The sequence below is a fragment of the Pelophylax lessonae genome, assembly GCF_965119305.1.
Source record: "Pelophylax lessonae genome assembly, chromosome: 4".
In the NCBI taxonomy this organism is placed as follows: Eukaryota; Metazoa; Chordata; class Amphibia; order Anura; family Ranidae; genus Pelophylax; species Pelophylax lessonae.
Genome location: NC_138771.1, coordinates 182,619,319 through 182,636,981, shown reverse-complemented (window position 1 = coordinate 182,636,981; position 17,663 = coordinate 182,619,319). Strand labels below are relative to the sequence as shown.

Sequence of the window (17,663 nt, the reverse complement as noted above, 5' to 3'; positions counted from 1 at the left end):
TTAGCAATTGGATCACAGTAAATATAGGCCTGGAATTAAATGTATTTACTTCAAAGATTACAAGTGCTATAAATGATTTTGCTTGCTCAGCATGAGGTACATGATCAAAAATGCACCAGCATTGCCGTCTTCCTAACAATTCGTGTGTGGGTTCCACTGTGATGTACAAAAATACCCTTAATTATAGCCTTGCCTGGGTAATTTTAAGGAAAAAGAAAAAAAAACTCACTAAAAACTTTAAGTAGTAAAGTGACTTTGATGTTTTGCTCAACCTTTATATAACCTTATCCCTGTTTGTTATCACTTACTCTACAGGCGCCTGGGAGGAAAAAAAAGAAAGAAATCAATGAAACTTAAATGAAAGGATCAGTACACCTTCCAGTTCTTTTGCTGAACGGATAAGGTCAGTTAAGAAACAGTGCTTGACTCCAGCACACTTGTTCAATAAAGCAAAGAGCAACGTGAAAAGTGCAGTAGCCCATAGCAACCAATCATCTCTCATTGATCTAACTGCAGTAAACTGAAATCTGATTGGTTGCTATAGATTTTTGTAATATTCAAGCTTGATGTAAGTATATATCTATATATATATATATATATATCATTTTTTTATTTTTATTTTTTTTCCATCATTGCAGGCTGACAGAAAAGAGGGTGTAACATAAAATGGTTACATTGTTTCTTAAACTGTATCTCAAATCTTTTTTTTATTTTTTTGCATACATGAGAATATAGCAATTTATATCTATAATGTAAACAGGCAGATTGTCCAGCCCTGTGTGGGAGAGGATAATCTTTTACTGTTCAAAGGAGAAGAGGGATGCCCAGCTGTCATGGTCAGTGTACTATCACATTGTATTTTAGTGTTATGGCCATTTATACAGGAGTGGACAGATATTTGCTCAGCTATTTACAGAAGAAAATAATTATATTGTGTATTATATATACTGTATACAATATATATATATATATATATATATATATATATATATATATATATATATATATATATATAGCATATATTAATTATATGATAGAATTATGTTCAGCTATGTGCTGAAGAGAAGAACTACATTATGTCAGATACGTGTTGCAGCTGAATGCTCTAAAAGAAATAAGGAGAAAATTGTACAGGGTTTCTAAAACATTACAGGCAGTTTTGGAATACATTCCATGTTATGGGTGTATACTAACATATTTAGTCTTTAGAAGAGAAGTATGGGTTTCCCAAAAAAAATAAAAAATTATACTCACCTATGTGGATGCAGCATCCATCTGATGCTACATCTGTTCCCCCCCTGCCTCCACACTGAGAAATGAGAACAAACACCACAGATCACTCAGTTCTTTGCACTGAATAGAGAGCCATGAATGTGAGTCAACGGCTCTCTGCTCTGCCCCTCCAGTGCTCACTGAAGCTCTTAGCCATGCAGAGGGAAGGTAGGGGTCTCTTGCTGGGAGGCTGAGCCAGCTGCTGGTCAAAGCTGCTGGGTGGATCCCAACTGTAAAGTCATGGTACACCTTGTTTGTTTAAACATTTTGTTTTCACCCTGTGCTGATCACCTGTAAGGTGCATCAGCTGTGACAAAATTATATTTGTGTGCTTAATCTGCTCTCACCCCTTGTTGTTTGATGTACAGATTTTCACTTTGGTTTTGAAAGCGCCCACTCATTCATCTCCTCAGAAAGCTCTGGCAATGCAACACCTTCAATGGCGTGTCTGTGGTGAAGGATCACCCACGTGCATGGATATTTGCCATTTAAGCACAAGAGTATGCATGTAGCCACAAGGGACATGTCATGATGTGATTGGCGTGCACGTGGACATCACATAGCACACCGCGCATGTGCAGTACAAGCGCAAATGGCACTTTTTTTTAAGGAAGTGTTTCCAGTTCGCAAGCCTCTGTCAGATGCTGGAGGGGACAAAAATCAGCAGCAGCTGGGTTGTATGAGTCACTGTGGGTGCATTTTTACAGGCACGGTCTGGTTCTGTTACTTTTGGATAATCAATGCTGTGTGTGATAAGCTGTATAGCTTGGCACAAGCCTTGAGTACACTAAAGCTAGTACCTCAAGTTTGTCTTGCCTAAGAGAAATATCCTCCCGAAAGAGGAGTGAAGGGGAACTGTGGTGCCGCCTTCAGGACTAGAAGATCCTAGCCGTGCTTCCTCTGTATTTACCTACCCTGAAGGGCAAGAGGCGACTAGCCAATCTGAGCCATTACAGTTGTCAGGCATAGTAGCCACATCCAGTGCTTCTGCCACAGCATACCTCACCAAGGATGATTTGGCGTTGGCCGGCCTTAAGGGTAAGGTTGTTGGCATGATTGCAGCATCACAAGGAGGGAGGAAACGTGATAGAACCCCCTCACCTGAGCCACCCCCTGAGTCAGTTCAGGATTGGGCAGAGCATGTGGAAGAAGTAGCTGTAAAAGACCCTGTAAAAGGTCAAGCTGAGGTTTCCACTTCTGGGGAGTCAGGACCTGAGGAGTCATACTCAGCCTATCAATCCCAGAGATTGTTGATTCAGTCTCTCACTGAAATTATCTGGTTTGGATACAAATGACCTCCCTTAGAGATGTCTGAGGTCTCTTTTTCCCCTCTAGGCTCATCGCGCCCTCCTCATAGTCCTCAGGCTTTTCCCTTACATCCTCTGTTGGAGCAGGCAATGTATGCTGATAAGGATCATCCTGATAGTATTTTTTGTTCCTTCCAAAAGGTTTTCACTATTGTATCCTATGGAGGAAAAATTCACGAGAAAATGGAATATACCTTATGGCCACAAACATTGGTACTTAAAAATCTCCATAGGCAAAGTTTAAAAGTGTATACAGGTTACCAGTTTAGAGTTACAGAGAGAGTCTACAGCTAGAATTATTGCTCTCACTCTAACGATCATGGGGATACCTCACATGTGGGGTTTGAACACAGCTTACACATGTGGACGCGATTTGTGTATGCGTTTGCTTCTACGCGCGAGCTCGGAGGGACAGGGTGCTTTCTTTTTTTTTTTTTTCTTATTTTACCTTTTGTTTTGTTTTTTTACACTGTCCCTTAAAAAAAGTGTTTTGATCACTTTTCTTTCTATTACAAAGAGTGTAAACATCCGTAGTAAAAAAAATAAGCAGGACAGGTCCTCTTTAATGTGAAATCTGGGGTTTAAAAGACCTCAGATCTCACATCTACACTAAAAAGCAAAAAAAAAAAAAAAAAAGAGTAATTTTTTTCATTTTGAAAAAAGAGACCCTTTAAGACCGTTGGGAGGAAGTGACGTATGACGTTGTTCTGGTCCTCCAACGCCATAGAGTCGAGTGGGGGCCAGCTTGCCCTCACTCAACTTCCTGTCTAGGAGGAGAGAGGACCAGATAATTTTCCCCACTACTGACAGCTCAGGTAAGTGGGTAAAATGACCAGGAAGCTGCGGGTGGGAGGCACCTCTCCCACCATCCATAAAAGTGATCCCTGGGCAAATCTGCCACTGGGACCACTTTTATGAGAAAGAGGACTGCCCGCCCAGTAAAAAAATACCAGGGTAACTCCGGTATTTAACGTCAAAATGGCAATGTATAACTGCGTAGGGCGGTCCGAAGGTTGGTAAAGATCTAGTTGATAAGAAGTTAGAATCTTTGCTAAAGGTCTCCTTTGCTGTTCTAGGGTCTGTGATACAACCAGCAGTAGCAGCTATAACAGTTTGTCAGTCTTTAAAAGACCGTATTAAGCGAGTTTCCAGGATGGTTACTTCTTAAGGAGAGTCTGTGGAAGATTTGACAGATCTACCTTGCACTTTATGTTTTGCAGTGGATGCTCTTAACCATTTGCCAACCGCCTGCCCCAGTTTTACTGCGGCAGGCTGGCTCGGCTGCGTCGGTCATGTGCGTGGTGCTGGGGGGGCAAGTGCGCGTCGTTGCCGGCATGCTTCTGCCCTCACTAGGCAGCAGGGATGACGATGCATGGGGCTGGGGGCACCGACTGCCACTGGCCACCCGTGATGTTGTAAACACAGCCGACCGTTCCTCTCTCTGAAATAATCACAGAGCGCCTGTCATCCTTCTATATAGGATCCCAGGTCTCTATGGTCATTTCACAAGCCCCTCTACCCACAGTTAGTAAACACTCCCCTAGTCTTACATTTAACCCTTTGATCACCCACTAGGTTAACCCCTTCCCTACCAATGTCATTATTAGAGTAACAGTGCAAATTTTTTAGCACTGATTACTGTAGTAATCTCACTGGTTCCCCCAAAAGTGTCAAAAAGGTCAGTTAGGGGTCCAATCTGCCTTCCGCAATGTTGCAGTCCCGCTAAAAATCGCAGCTCGCCGCCATTACTAGTAAAAAATAAATAAATAAATAACAATGACATAAATATTTCCCCTAGTTTGTAGACACGATAACTTTTGCGCAAACCAATCAAAATACGCTTATTGCAATTTTTTTTACCAAAAAATATGTAGCAGAATACAAATTGACCTAAAAGGATGAAAAACATTTGATTTTTATTTATTTTTTTTTTTGGAATGTTATATAGCAAAAAGTGAAAAATATTGTTTGTTTTTTTTTTCAGAATTGTCGCTCTTTTTTTGTTTATAGCGCAAAAAAATAATAATAGCACAGGTGATCAAAAGAAAGTTTTATTTATGGGAAAAAAGGACATCAATTTTATTTCAGTACAGTGTCGCACGACCACACAATTTTCTGTTTAACTAACTAAGGGAGTAAATCCTTCCGGTCCAGAACTGGTTAAAGACTCCATACAGCAAATGTCACGGTTTGCTCTTTTAACAGTGTATATGAGCAGAATCCTACAACTAAAAAGCTGGTCTGCGGAACTACCGTGTAAAAAGTTGCTGGCTGGCTTTCCCTTTCATGGAGAATGCCTATTTGGTGATGATTTGGATACGTATATCCAAAAGTTTTCAGGGGAGAAGAGTGCATTGCTAACCGTTAAGAGGAAAACAAAAATCCTTCTTGAATTTCTTGCACTTTGACTCCCATTGCTTCTTATCCCAGGCAGTTGCGACAGCCCCAGCCATCTGGATCTAGAGCCAAGCCTTCAGAGCAAAGGCAGAAGAAACCCTGGGCCCAGAGATCTACCAAGTCTACCTCTAAGCTTACCTTGTGAAGGGGCGCCCTCACTCAATTGGGTGGGGGGAAGGCTGCTATGGTTCTCGAAGGTCTGGGTAGAAATAATTCAGGACAACTGGGTTATTTCCACTATCTTGCAGGGATACAAACTGGAAATTCATGTGTTTCCGCATCCTGTAAAACCAAACACACCTGCAGATCCTCTAAAAAGAAGATTTTTTTGGGGGGCTTTGGACCATTTAAGGTCTCAAAGAGTGATTACAGAGTTTCCTGGAGGATGAAAGATTCAGGGGTTTTTACTCAAACCTTTTTGTAGTCCCCAAGCCAAACAGGAAGGTGAGACCTATTCTGGATCTCCAAGCTCTGAACCAGTTTCTAAACATTCATACTTACTGAATGGAGTCAATTCACTCAATCACGGCCTCCCTGCAGGGAGAGGAGTTTCTAGCATTCATAGACATCAAGAATGCATACCTTTACTTGACTACTTTTAAGGCCCATCAAAGGTTTTTACACTTTGCAGTAGAAAACCGTCATTTTCAGTTTGTGGTCCTGCCCTTCGGGTTGGCCACAGCTCCAAGAGTGTTCACAAAGATCCTAGCTCCAGTATTGGCCACTCTAAGGTCTCAAGGGATATCAGTGATAGGATATCTAGACAATTTATTACTAATAAATCGATCGACTTCTACTCTAAGCTGGAATGTTTTCGAGACAGTTCAGTTCTTAGAACGTATGGCCTGGATTTTGAACTTGGCAAAGTCAACATTACAGCAAGTCCAGCATCTGGAATATCTGAGTTTCCTTGTGAACACAATGCAGGCAGAGATATTCTTGCCATCAAGAAAGGTCACAGACCTGAAGGACCTGGTTTGATCATCAAGAAGGCAAAAGTATCCTTAGGTATGCATGAGGTTATTAGCGAAGATAGTGTCCTCATTCGGGCAGTTCCCTATGCTCAAGTCCATGCCAGACCTTTACAGAACAACATTCTGTCAGCATGGACCAGAAAGGTCCAGTCTCTAGACTGATGCATGTCCATGGTACCAAGAGTACGTCAGAGTCTAAGTTGGTGGTTGATGACCAGAAATTTGGAGAAAGGGAATTCCTTTCTTCCAGTAGTCTGTAAAATAGTGACTACAGATGCCAGTCTCTCCAGCTGGGGAGCTGTTCTGGAGGAAGCCACTGTCCAAGGAAAGTGATCTGGGGTAGAAAAGAGTCTTCCAATCAATGTCTTAGAAATCCGAGCAGTTTTTCAGGCTTTAAAGAACTGGATGCCCAGACTTCAGAGTGACCCTGTCAGGATACATTCCAACAATGCCACAGTTGTGGCTTATATCAACCATCAGGGAGGCACCAAAAGTCAGCTCAGAAGGAGGTTGATATAAGTTTTTTTGCCCAAGGTGGTGTCTTCTTTTAATTTGAAAAAGGACATTTTACTGCCTTCCTTTTTCCAAATTCTCAAACAGTGGAGAAAATGGTATTACAATCTCTTGATGTAGTACGTGCATTTAAGATTTTCTTGAAAAGGTTAGCTTAGATTTGAAAGACCAACCTTTTATTCCTGCTGTCAGAAGGGCCCATGAAAGGGCAGGCAGCATCTAAGTCTACAATTTCTCAATGAATTCGCCAGGTTATTATCCAGGCATTCGATTTAAAACGGAAGGTTCCACCTTTTCCGGTAAAGGCACACTCTACCAGAAGAGTAGGTGTCTCTTGGGCAGTTCGCCATCAAGCTTCTATGGCTCAAGTTTGCAAGGCCGCGACTTGATCTTTGGTGCATACGTTCACTAGATTCTATCAAATGGATGTTGGAACCTAAAAGGAGTCTGCATTTGGCGGTAGTGTTCTTCAGGCAGCTATGTAGATCTTTTGTGGTCTGATGGCGGTATTTATGGTGTCCCCCTCGCTTCAAGTGCATTTCTATGGGACGTCCCATATGGTAATAAATACAGCACTGTGTCCCATGATGTACTATAAAGAGATATGGATTTTTCCTACAGTTTACCTGTAAAATCCATTTCTTGGAGTACATCACAGGACACAGAGGTCCCTCCTCCCCTCTTGTATGGGATGTTTATTGCTTTCTACAAATCTGAGGTACTTCCTGTGTGGGAGGGGTTATATAGAGGGACTTCCTGTCTGATTGGTTGCCAGTGTCCATTCCCCTATAGGTGGCGTATAACCTATATGGTAATGAATATGGCTCTGTGTCCTGTGATGTACTCGAAGAAATGGATTTTACAGGTAAACTGTAGGAAAAATCCATATATTTTAACTATTGTGACACTGCAACATGCCTTTAGAACACAATTTAATGTTGAAGTAGAAATCTGTAAACATACATATTTTCTCAGTTCTCAGACCGTACTGTCAACTTTCATTGACGTGATACAACATCCATCAGAATCTTCAGCATTTTGCATTTTTGGGAATATTGGAGTAACTTCAGTAATCAAAAGCAATCAGTGAGCTATTACTGCCCATCTAGATAGTAATTAATTTCAGTTATCTGTGATCCACTTCAGCCATAATCCACAGACCATCTAATAGGGACATTGACATTAGAGACTTTCTGAAGCCACAGCTTACTCTCTTCTCTGCTTAGATTCAAAGTTTCCAGTCAAATGCAAAGTTCTGAGGCAGGTCTAATTCTGAAAGGTAACAAAGGGATACCTCTGATTTTTTTTTTATTTCTGGCTATCTGAATGCAAGGGGCCAGCCATGTGTGTGTTTGGGAATACTTCTCTAGCGTCACAAATAGGAGGTTCTCAGATCATTAGATTACCATCATAGGAAGTGGGGTGGGCTGGTGCACTTAAATAATGCCTGAATAATAAATTGATGCACTGAGAAGTACTTAATGGCTGCATCTCAACACCAGGCAAGTTAACCCTCTCCTCTCCCATCCTCCCCACCTATTCACCATTTTTTAATAACATCTTTTTCTTACTGACCTACATCCACACCTACATCCACTATCATGTGCCCCTCACCAGAGCCTCTGCCAGGAGTGGGGACACATTATCCTCCACTGCAGACTGTGCCCATGCTGATCAAAAGCCTTCAACATAATGTCATCAAGCTTCAGTGGAATTCAGAACTTGAGAGGACCCCATAATTGGAGAGCTAATAAAAATTGTCAACTTGTTGGCAGCAAAATGGACACCAAACAGCCATATTATGTGACCACAGATTTCATGGAATTAAAAGGGACTTTTAGATTAGGGTTTTTGTAACCAACATTGTGATTAATTAATGGGGTTGATGCCTAGGTATCATCTAGAGTCTAGCTGTAATAGATGAGTTTTTGATTTAAAGAACCAGTGCTGATTAAGAGAAAAATGCTAATGTTACAAATAAAAAAAAAAAAAAAAAAAACAGGTTGTATCCTCCTTAAAATGTTCCATTTCACTATGTAAGAGATTTTTTAAAAACATTTTTAATAATTTTCTAAAGACAATATTTTGATTATAAACCTACAAAAAAATTGTAAAAAATACAAACATTTTGCATAAAATCTGAAATCACTGACTTAAAACTGAATTCCGGTTTTGAGGTTTATAGATGTCAAGAAAACATGTCAAGTGATTCATTTAAAGAAGGGACTGAAACAGATCCCACTCCATGACAGAACCTATCAAAACAGCTTATAAGATGGCTTGTAGAATTTGTGCTTTGTCACAGTTTTGTCAGTCAGAATTGTATGCACTCACTAAAATAAGCTGTAAGGTTGAAAATGTTAAACATCCATTTACACAACTCCTTGTCAGTGAACTTTAATTTCAAACACAAAGCTGGTAGTTGACTCAAACGATCCTCGAAGGAAACCAGTCTGTGCTTATTAACTGTGAAATATTCTAAAGAAATGATTGCCATTTCAAGCAGGAAGGTCAACAATTGGCTTCAAGGAAACCGTCTGTGGAATGGGTGAATTACAAAACCAAATGTAACTGGAGAACAGATGTATTCTCACTTACACATAAAACAAGATACATTGTAGAGACCAATAATAGCTACATAGTCAAGTGGCAACATACTCTAGAGAGGAAAACAATAAGGCTGTCTACAAAAGGTCAGCAGTTATCATCTGTTCATTATTTTATTATTTTTTTAAACAACATTCTTTGCAACACAAACTGGCTCCCAGTTTGAGCATCACTCAACAATACTGAAATCCACCTAGGTGGAAATACAGTTGTGCTCATAAGTTTACATATCCTGTAAGAATTTATGATTTCTTGGCCATTTTTCTGAGAATACGAATAATAACACAAAAACTTTTCTTTCACTCATGGTTAGTTTTTGGCTGAAGCCATTTATTGTCAATCAACTGTGTTTTCTCTTTATAAATCATAATGACAACAGAAACTACCCAAATGACTCTGATCAAAAGTTTACATACCCTGGTGATTTTGGCCTGATAACATGCACACAAGTTGACACAAAGGGGTTTGAATGGCTATTAAAGATAACCATCCTCACCTGTGATCTGTTTGCTTGTAATTAGTGTGTATAAAAGTTCAATGAGTTTCAGGACTCCTGACAGACCCTTGCATCTTTCATCCAGTGCTGCATTGACGTTTCTGGATTTTGAGTCATGGGGAAAGGAAAATAATTGTCAAAAGGATCTGGGAAAAGGTAGTTGAACTGTATACAACAGGAAAGGGATATAAAAAGATATCCAAAGAATTGAGAATGCCAATCAGCAGTGTTCAAACTCTAATCAAGAAGTGGAAAATGAGGGGTTCTGTTAAAACCAAGCCATGGTCAGGTAGACTAACTAATGTTTCAGCCACAACTGACAGAAAAATTGTTTGGAATGCAAAGAAAAACCCGCAAATACCTTCAGGTGAAATACAGAACTCTCTGAAAACATGGCGTGTGGTTGTTTCAAGATGCACAATAAGCAGAAGAAAGATGGGCTGCATGGTCCAGTCGCCAGAAGAAAGCCATTACTATGCAAATGCCACAAAGTATCCCACTTACAATACACCAAACAGCACAGAGACACATCTCAAACCTTCTGGCACAAATTCATTTGGAGTGATGAGACCAAAATTGGGCCTTTTGGCCACAACCATAAACGCTACATTTGAAGAGGAGAAAACAAGGCCTATGATGAAAGTTACACCATTCCAACTGTGAAACACCGAGGAGGATGGCTGATGTTTTGGGGATGTGTGAGCTACAAAGGCACAGGCAATTTGGTCAGAAAAGATGGCAAGATAAATGCATTGTGTTATCAAAAAATACTGGAAGAAAATTTGCATTCCTCAGCCCGGAAGCTGCTCATGGGATGCACTTGGACATTCCAACATGACAATGATCCTAAACACAAGGCCAAGTCGACCTGTCATTGGCTACAGAAGAATAAAGTGAAGGTTCTGGAGTGGCCATCTCAGTCTGCTAACCTCAATATCATTGAGCCACTCTGGGGAGATCTCAAACTTGCAGTTCATGCAAGACAAGCCAATAATTTACAGGAACCTGAGGCTTTTTGCCAGGAAGAATTGGCAGCTTCACCATCTGAGAAGATAAAGAACTTCATCCACAAACACCACAAAAGACTTTAAGCTGTCATTGATGTTAAAGGGGGCAATACAGGGTATTAAGAACTGGGGTATGTAAAATTTTGATCAGGGTCATTTGGGTAGTTTCTGTTGTCATTATGATTTTAAAAGAGTAAACACAGTTGATTGAAAATGAATGGCTTCAGCCAAACACTAACCATGAGTGAAAAAAAAGTTTTTGTGTTGGCATTCATAGTCTCAGAAAAATGGACAAGAAATCATAAATTCTTCCAGGGTATGTAAACTTATGAGCACAACTGCAATAAAGGATTTTGGCAATGTAAACTTGCAATAGTGCAATGTTAACAAGTCCAATTCTAACTGAGTGTGTTCAGTCATCTCTTGCAAATACAAGTTGTTGCCTCCCCCTAGAAGTCATTTTCAAGGATCTGTGGCCATCCTTAGTTTGAAGGTGCTCAAAGTAAGTTTACTTATTCAATAAATGTGATATACAGTATATGCAATATACTGTATATAAACCTGTTACTGCTTAAAACTGCCATAAGGGGATTGTTCACTGTATCTAGGGGTTTTAGAAACCTTTGGAGTAAAAGGACCTGTTTACAGAGCCTGAAGGCAACCCATAGAAGATTAGGAACAGAAATCTAAGCACAGTGTTGCAACACAGATTAGCAGACAGAAAGACAGTAGATAGAAGTTGCCAATTGATGCAGACTGGCTCTCATTAGGGCGTAATAAGAATCTTCACCTGAGCCACTTAATGTGGAAGTTAATGTGGAGTTTCCAATTGAACTGTTTCCCAACAGTTACATTTTAGGCATGTCTGATAATTGTAACAGTTGTCAGCGTGATAATGTAGCTTTCATGTAAGCTTTCAAGCCTTCAAATTTCTGATGTTTTAGCTGATCACATGTGCAGCACCATAGCAACTGCAGATCTATAGAAAGGCTAAGATGGCTTCATCCTTAGCTATAAAGTATAGAAAAGAATAGTTCTATTTTATGGTCATGATGAACTTGTACAGTTGGGAAAATTCTAAAAAATTCTAATATACAACCTGCAATATTGACTAGCTGGGCAAGTACACAGGAAACTGATAGAAACAGAAGGCTGGTGGCGGTTCATCCTAAAACACGGTGCAGGAAAGACTTGTTTTGTGCGCACTTACTGCACAGCAGATGAACGCACTGCCCTTACGAGTTTACAGGTTCTATTAATTGGGTAATGGTACCCCAAACGCATCTCAAAAGTGCAACACATTTATGGGTCCCAAATTGCATGGTACCACAGCACAATGTGGTTCGGCGCAGTGCGCTCTGAAAAGTAATGCTTGGACTACTTTTCCTGTGTTCCAGTGTGTCTTTCAGCCCATTCATATGAATTGGCTGCAAAACCAGAAGGGGAATGCAGGGGAAACACACAGAATGCACATGGTTCGGGGGTATCAGCCCTAAACCAATATAGAAAAACTGGTTCTGAAGTTGAAGACAACACAGGTCAGAAATGCAGACAGTGGCAGGAGCTCAAGGGTCAGTAGAGGCTAAATCCAAAGCATGCACCAGCAATCACTAGTGAAAACAGAGCCACAAACACAAAACAGATGAGACACAGGTAAATAAGCACAAATTAAAAATTAATAAAGCAGCCTTGAAAGGAGAAACACACCAGATTATAGTTATTAAAGGGGAAACACCAAACAAATGAATAAATCTAAATAAGAAAATATTATAACCACTGAAATTTAACATAGGATTTATGCTTTTTTGTTATTAAAGTTCACTCTGTCAGATTTTTTTGCTGTCTGTGCCCCACACTGTTGGATTCTAATGTTCTGCTGTATCACATGCACAAGAGTTCTAAATCCTGCCACTCTATCTGAACCAAAGAAAATAATCAAATAAACCCCTGCCCACTCTATCTGAAACCAAAGATAATAAACAAATAAAACACTCTTTTAATGGGTCAATCCAGCTGACTTTTCCCCTCCTTCAGACCTTCAGTTGCAGGAAATTTTAGACTGCACAGACTGTAATCACCCAAACATGAAACATGACAATGACCCAAAATGCAGGAGTACATTAAAATGAGAGTAACTCAAGCAGCAGATTTGTTCTCTCTATTCTATTTTAGAATTGTCAAGCCCATTGAAATGCTGTAGAGTGACCTAAAACAAACAAATCAGGCAATGCATCCAACAAATTTGCACTGAAGCTATTTTTTTTATATAGCAATTTGTCAAAATCCCTTACTGAGCAGGTCTGAACAACAGTTACAGAAAGCAAAAAAGTTGTTGCAAATAATAAAGGTTCTACTGGTTACTAAATATAATTATTTGCACACTTTTTTTCCACCAATACCTTTGACTGAATTTTACCCAATAAACATACAGCAATGTAAAAGTATGTATTAGGTTTATTACTGTGGCTTAGGTGAAAGTCAGACCAAGTTTAGGAATGGTTTGTTCTGAAAATGTATTTTTTTTTTCAAAAAACATGATACTTTCCCTTTCTTAGTTTTTATGAGGGGTTATATCAAGTGCTGGGGGTTTAGCATAATACAAATCACACTATAACACTTTTGTAAATGTATATTCTACTAAATGAAAAGTGGATACTTATAGACACCAATGGCATAATAATTATAGGGTGTGTTGCATTATGATTGAATTTAAAGTATCCTGGAAGGAAAACAAACCATGACCACAGAGACAAACAGTGAATAAGTTAATATTTTTGTAAAAAAAATTCACTTACATACTCACCAATTAGAATGGAAGCAGTTAACAGTTTAGGGTCATATGGACTCTTCCCTCTGCCATTCTCAAAATGTTCATCTTCAAGCTTAAATATGTTATCCTGTTAAGACAAATTATATTATTTAGCAAATTGCTATATTATTGAAAAATATATAAAATTCAGTCCAAGACATTGAATGCAGCAGAAAACAAATTGGCTTTTTAAGTAGGAAAAACAGTAGTGTCTGGTTTGGACTGATGAAAGGTGACAATGGTTTCTTTGGAAGTGCGGCACAATGTGCATCATCATTGCTCTTTGCGCTGCCTTTCTAAATAAGACAAAACACTTAAAATGTGTAAATTATTCATATTGTAATGGCAATATACATCATGTTGATATGTAAATTCTGTTTACAATGTTAACCTAACCTATATGAAATCAGATCGTATTAACTTTATACATACATTTCCCACTTAGTCTCTGTTCTACAGTACTGATGACAATTTTATAAGCAACACATAATCATATAAGTTTGCTCTAGGCACAATACCAGATTTTAAACTAGCTTGAAGCACCAAGTAATATTATTGGATTGGAATTGGCTTTAATACATGAGGGCTGGACCACTTCTGATGCAGAACAAAATGATGTACAAGAATATTTTTGAAATAGCTATTGACAAAACACCAACCCCACAATATAGTAACTCTTATTGTAAGCCAGCTCTGGTATACATATGGTAATTCCTAAGACAGTCTGAATGTACTTAAATTCTAATTCACGTTAGAGCCTCTAATTCAAGCAGGCATTTTCCTACTCACCATTTTTCATGCAAGTTACAGAGAGGGTTGAGACTGACTGGGGGGGGGGGGGGCTGATCCAGAAACAAATGTTAGGTAAAGTCATAAGATATTAATAGGGGGCACTTAGTTGCTCCCCCCCCCCCCCTCCGTTAAGCTGGATCAGACTTCAGGGTAGCAACATTGAATCTCTTCAGCTTCAATTAGAATTAATTCTTGGAACTAGCAAGCACATTGAGAGAAAGACAGCCCATAGATTAGTACGTTTTGTCATTCAACCAGTCAGGTGAATGAAAAAAAACTGACTTAGTTCTGCCATCCAAACACTCGTTACACTTTAAGCTTCATTAAAAGAGGTGCTCCCACCAAACAGTTTTTTTTTCCATCATTGCAGATTCCTCCCTGACAATGCCCAGGTCCCTGTGTCCTTTGTTTGACAATACTGTGCCTATTAGCCTTTAAAATGAAGAGAGTGGATTTAAAGAATACACTGTTATGGACTTCAGTGGGGTTCACATTAACATTGGCAATTCTCCAAACTTTTGATAAGTTCAGCAGATGTCCATCAAATCAAACCCAGGCACATTTGGATTGCTGGAACTCTTTGAATGTATAATTTCATAGAGCATTCATGGAGCATGGTCATGTAAAGTGCAATATAAACCAGCTTTTTGTAGCCTCTTGTGGGCTTTTATTGCTGTCTGTGACCCAAGCAGAGAAATCCCATTTAAATTCCTGCACAATCATGACATCCTGTTCTCCTGTTAGAGTGTATTTTCTATAAATCCTTGTAATGTTTCCCAAGGAGGCCATGGACACTACAGTTTCTAGTAGGTTGTAGGTATATAAAAATAATATGGGGAGTACAATCAAAAGACGAACCAAGAAGGCAGCCCTGGCTGTCACACTAAGGGAGCTTGAGAGATTGGAGATGGTCACGGACAGCAATTAAAGCCTGGCAAGACAAGAACCAATCCTCACTCCATCCAAAACATAAAAGCTCAGCAGACAGGATTTTACCACTAGTCAATCCCGGTAATTCTGACATTTTTCATATACTGTACATGTTAAAAATCTGTCTTTTTTTTAATACAGAAGCCCTGGAGAATAAAATGAGGACAATTTTCTATGATATAGAATATTTGGGTAGTCATTTATCAAATGCAAATTTTCAGGAAAAAACACACCTACATACATTTTAGTGCACACAAACACAGTATAATACCCATTTTTTTTATTATAAATTATAAAACGATGATGTCACATTGAGTAAATAGATATGTAAACATGTCAAGATTTAAAATTTCACACACCTGCGAAATGGTGACAATATGCAACGCTTTAAAAGTCTTTACAGTTTATCAGTTTAGAGATAAACATGGGTTATGGCTCTGGAGTTCTTACTCTCACTCTCACTCTAACATTTATGGTAATACCTCACATGTGTTTTTTTATGATTATTTTTATTTATTTTATTTACATTTATTTTATTTTTTCTTTGGACAGGGACAGGTACTCTTAAGGCCCCTTTATCACAGGCGGACCATTCAGATTCGCCTATCGGTTTTTTGGCAGATCTGAACGGACACCCCATGCATCTCTATGGGGCATCGGATGTCAGCGAAGACATGTCCGCTGACATCCGATCCGTCAAATCTGGACAGATAGAAACCCTTTTTTCTATCCGTCCAGCGGATCGGATCAGATGAGAATGGACAGATGGTCCGTTCCCATCTGATTCCTCCATAGAGAACAGCAGGACCTGACAGCTGTGTCTCCGCACACAGCGCAGAGACACAGCTACCATCCGCCTGCTCAGCGGGGGATCGGCGGAACGATCCCCCGCTGAGAAAAACAAAGTCTGCCTGACGCACTCCCTGTGTGAAAGGAGCCTATCACACCCCTGTTATCTCCCCTGCCCTTCAAAGCATCTGATTAAACACAATTTTTTTTGATCAGATGCTTCCCTGGCTGTAACAGCAAGGGAGAGGCAGCATAGAAACCAGAAGTGATAAAATCGTCATCACTGCTGGCTTCATTTGTCACAGAGGAGATGGGGGAATGGATGTTCCTTCAACTAATCCGTGGGCAGTCGACCCAACCACTTACAGCCATCCTGGGCTCCCTGGAGGAATGGGAGAGCCTGGAAACGGTGGTGGGCAGAGGGTGGAGCACTCTGTGATGCTATAAAAGTATCTGGGCATTTGTAAAGCCGCCTGGATCACTTTTACATGAAATCGCTGAAACAATACCAGAATCATAGCTGCAGCTGCAGCCATGATCCTAGAATAACCACTTGCATATGTACACTGGATGGCATTTAAATTGGCATTAGGTCATTGAGAAAAAAATTAATTGTCAAGCTGAAATTTGCAGTGCTGTTATTTTCGGTAAACTTCAATGCAATATGACAACCCTACACCAACTGTGTACAAAATACCCCACCGTAAATGTAATTTCCTGCTTGTGTGGTTGTCTCACTGATTTTCCCAAGTCAGATTTCAAAAGTGGAATTACTCTTTAAAGGAAAAAAAAACTGATCTACATGCAAAAGCATATACTGTACATGAAAAATAAAGGTGAAGCGGCAAAACCTTACATTGCTTGTGAAAAGAAGGTGGTCAGTGCTAACACAAAGCTTTACTTTATTCCATAATACACGAAATTATCTTGCAGATAACAATTTATGATGACGATATATATGAATAAAACAATATGTAGTGTATTGTATGTCATTAAATCTGACATCCAAACATTAAATTGCATTTTATGCTGGCAACATAAATGTAATTTCAAAATGTGTACATGACTGACACTTTACTTTTAAATCTTTACTAATAATAAAAATAATTAATAGCAGTCTTTCGACTAGTTATCATTTAGGACAAAAGGAAGGCTTTTCTTTTAAATTACATATTCACCCATTAATACATTGTGTTACATTATAAAGGAATGCAATGGCCAGAAATAATTGACTGTTTACAGTATATGCTTCAATTAAAATACTGTGATGACTTGTGAAGTCTATTTCTGTATCGTACAACCACCATCATCATAACTAGATGCACTTTCTGAATTGATTTATAAGTAGACCCACAGGATCCAGCAATAAAAACATTTGCTCTTCTGCAGCTTTCCTTTCATTTAAGGCTGATTAAAAGAGACATTTCTGAGTACATGGCACAAAGCTTGTAGAATATGGAGCTATACATTACTAAATTGAACGTGATTGGAGCACGTGGGCAGATTACAATGCTTCAGGTTGGGGTGAGGGAGGGGGCATACCAGTTTAAGGTATCTTTAGGTATTTATTTAGAATATAAAATATTAATATACTTTAGTTTCAGCTCACATACACTAACTTTAATTAGATGTTTTTTTTGTAACTACACATGGGAATATAAATAAGAGATATTCTACCTAGGTATACAGTACATGCATTTCAAAACCAAGTTATATTTCAATTAATTTTTCTGGATGGTGGAGTTAATAATCACATGTTGTTTATAAAGA

General features: G+C 39.2%; 1 protein-coding gene across 1 annotated transcript in view; it reads right to left on the bottom strand.

The window, feature by feature from the left end:
- SEMA3A (semaphorin 3A) overlaps window positions 1–17,663 on the bottom strand; it is a 336,455-nt gene that overhangs the window by 106,025 nt on the left and 212,767 nt on the right. The window contains exon 5 of the mRNA XM_082256599.1: window positions 13,377–13,470. Coding sequence (XP_082112725.1) covers window positions 13,377–13,470 — 94 coding nt within the window. The remainder of the gene's footprint in view (window positions 1–13,376; window positions 13,471–17,663) is intronic.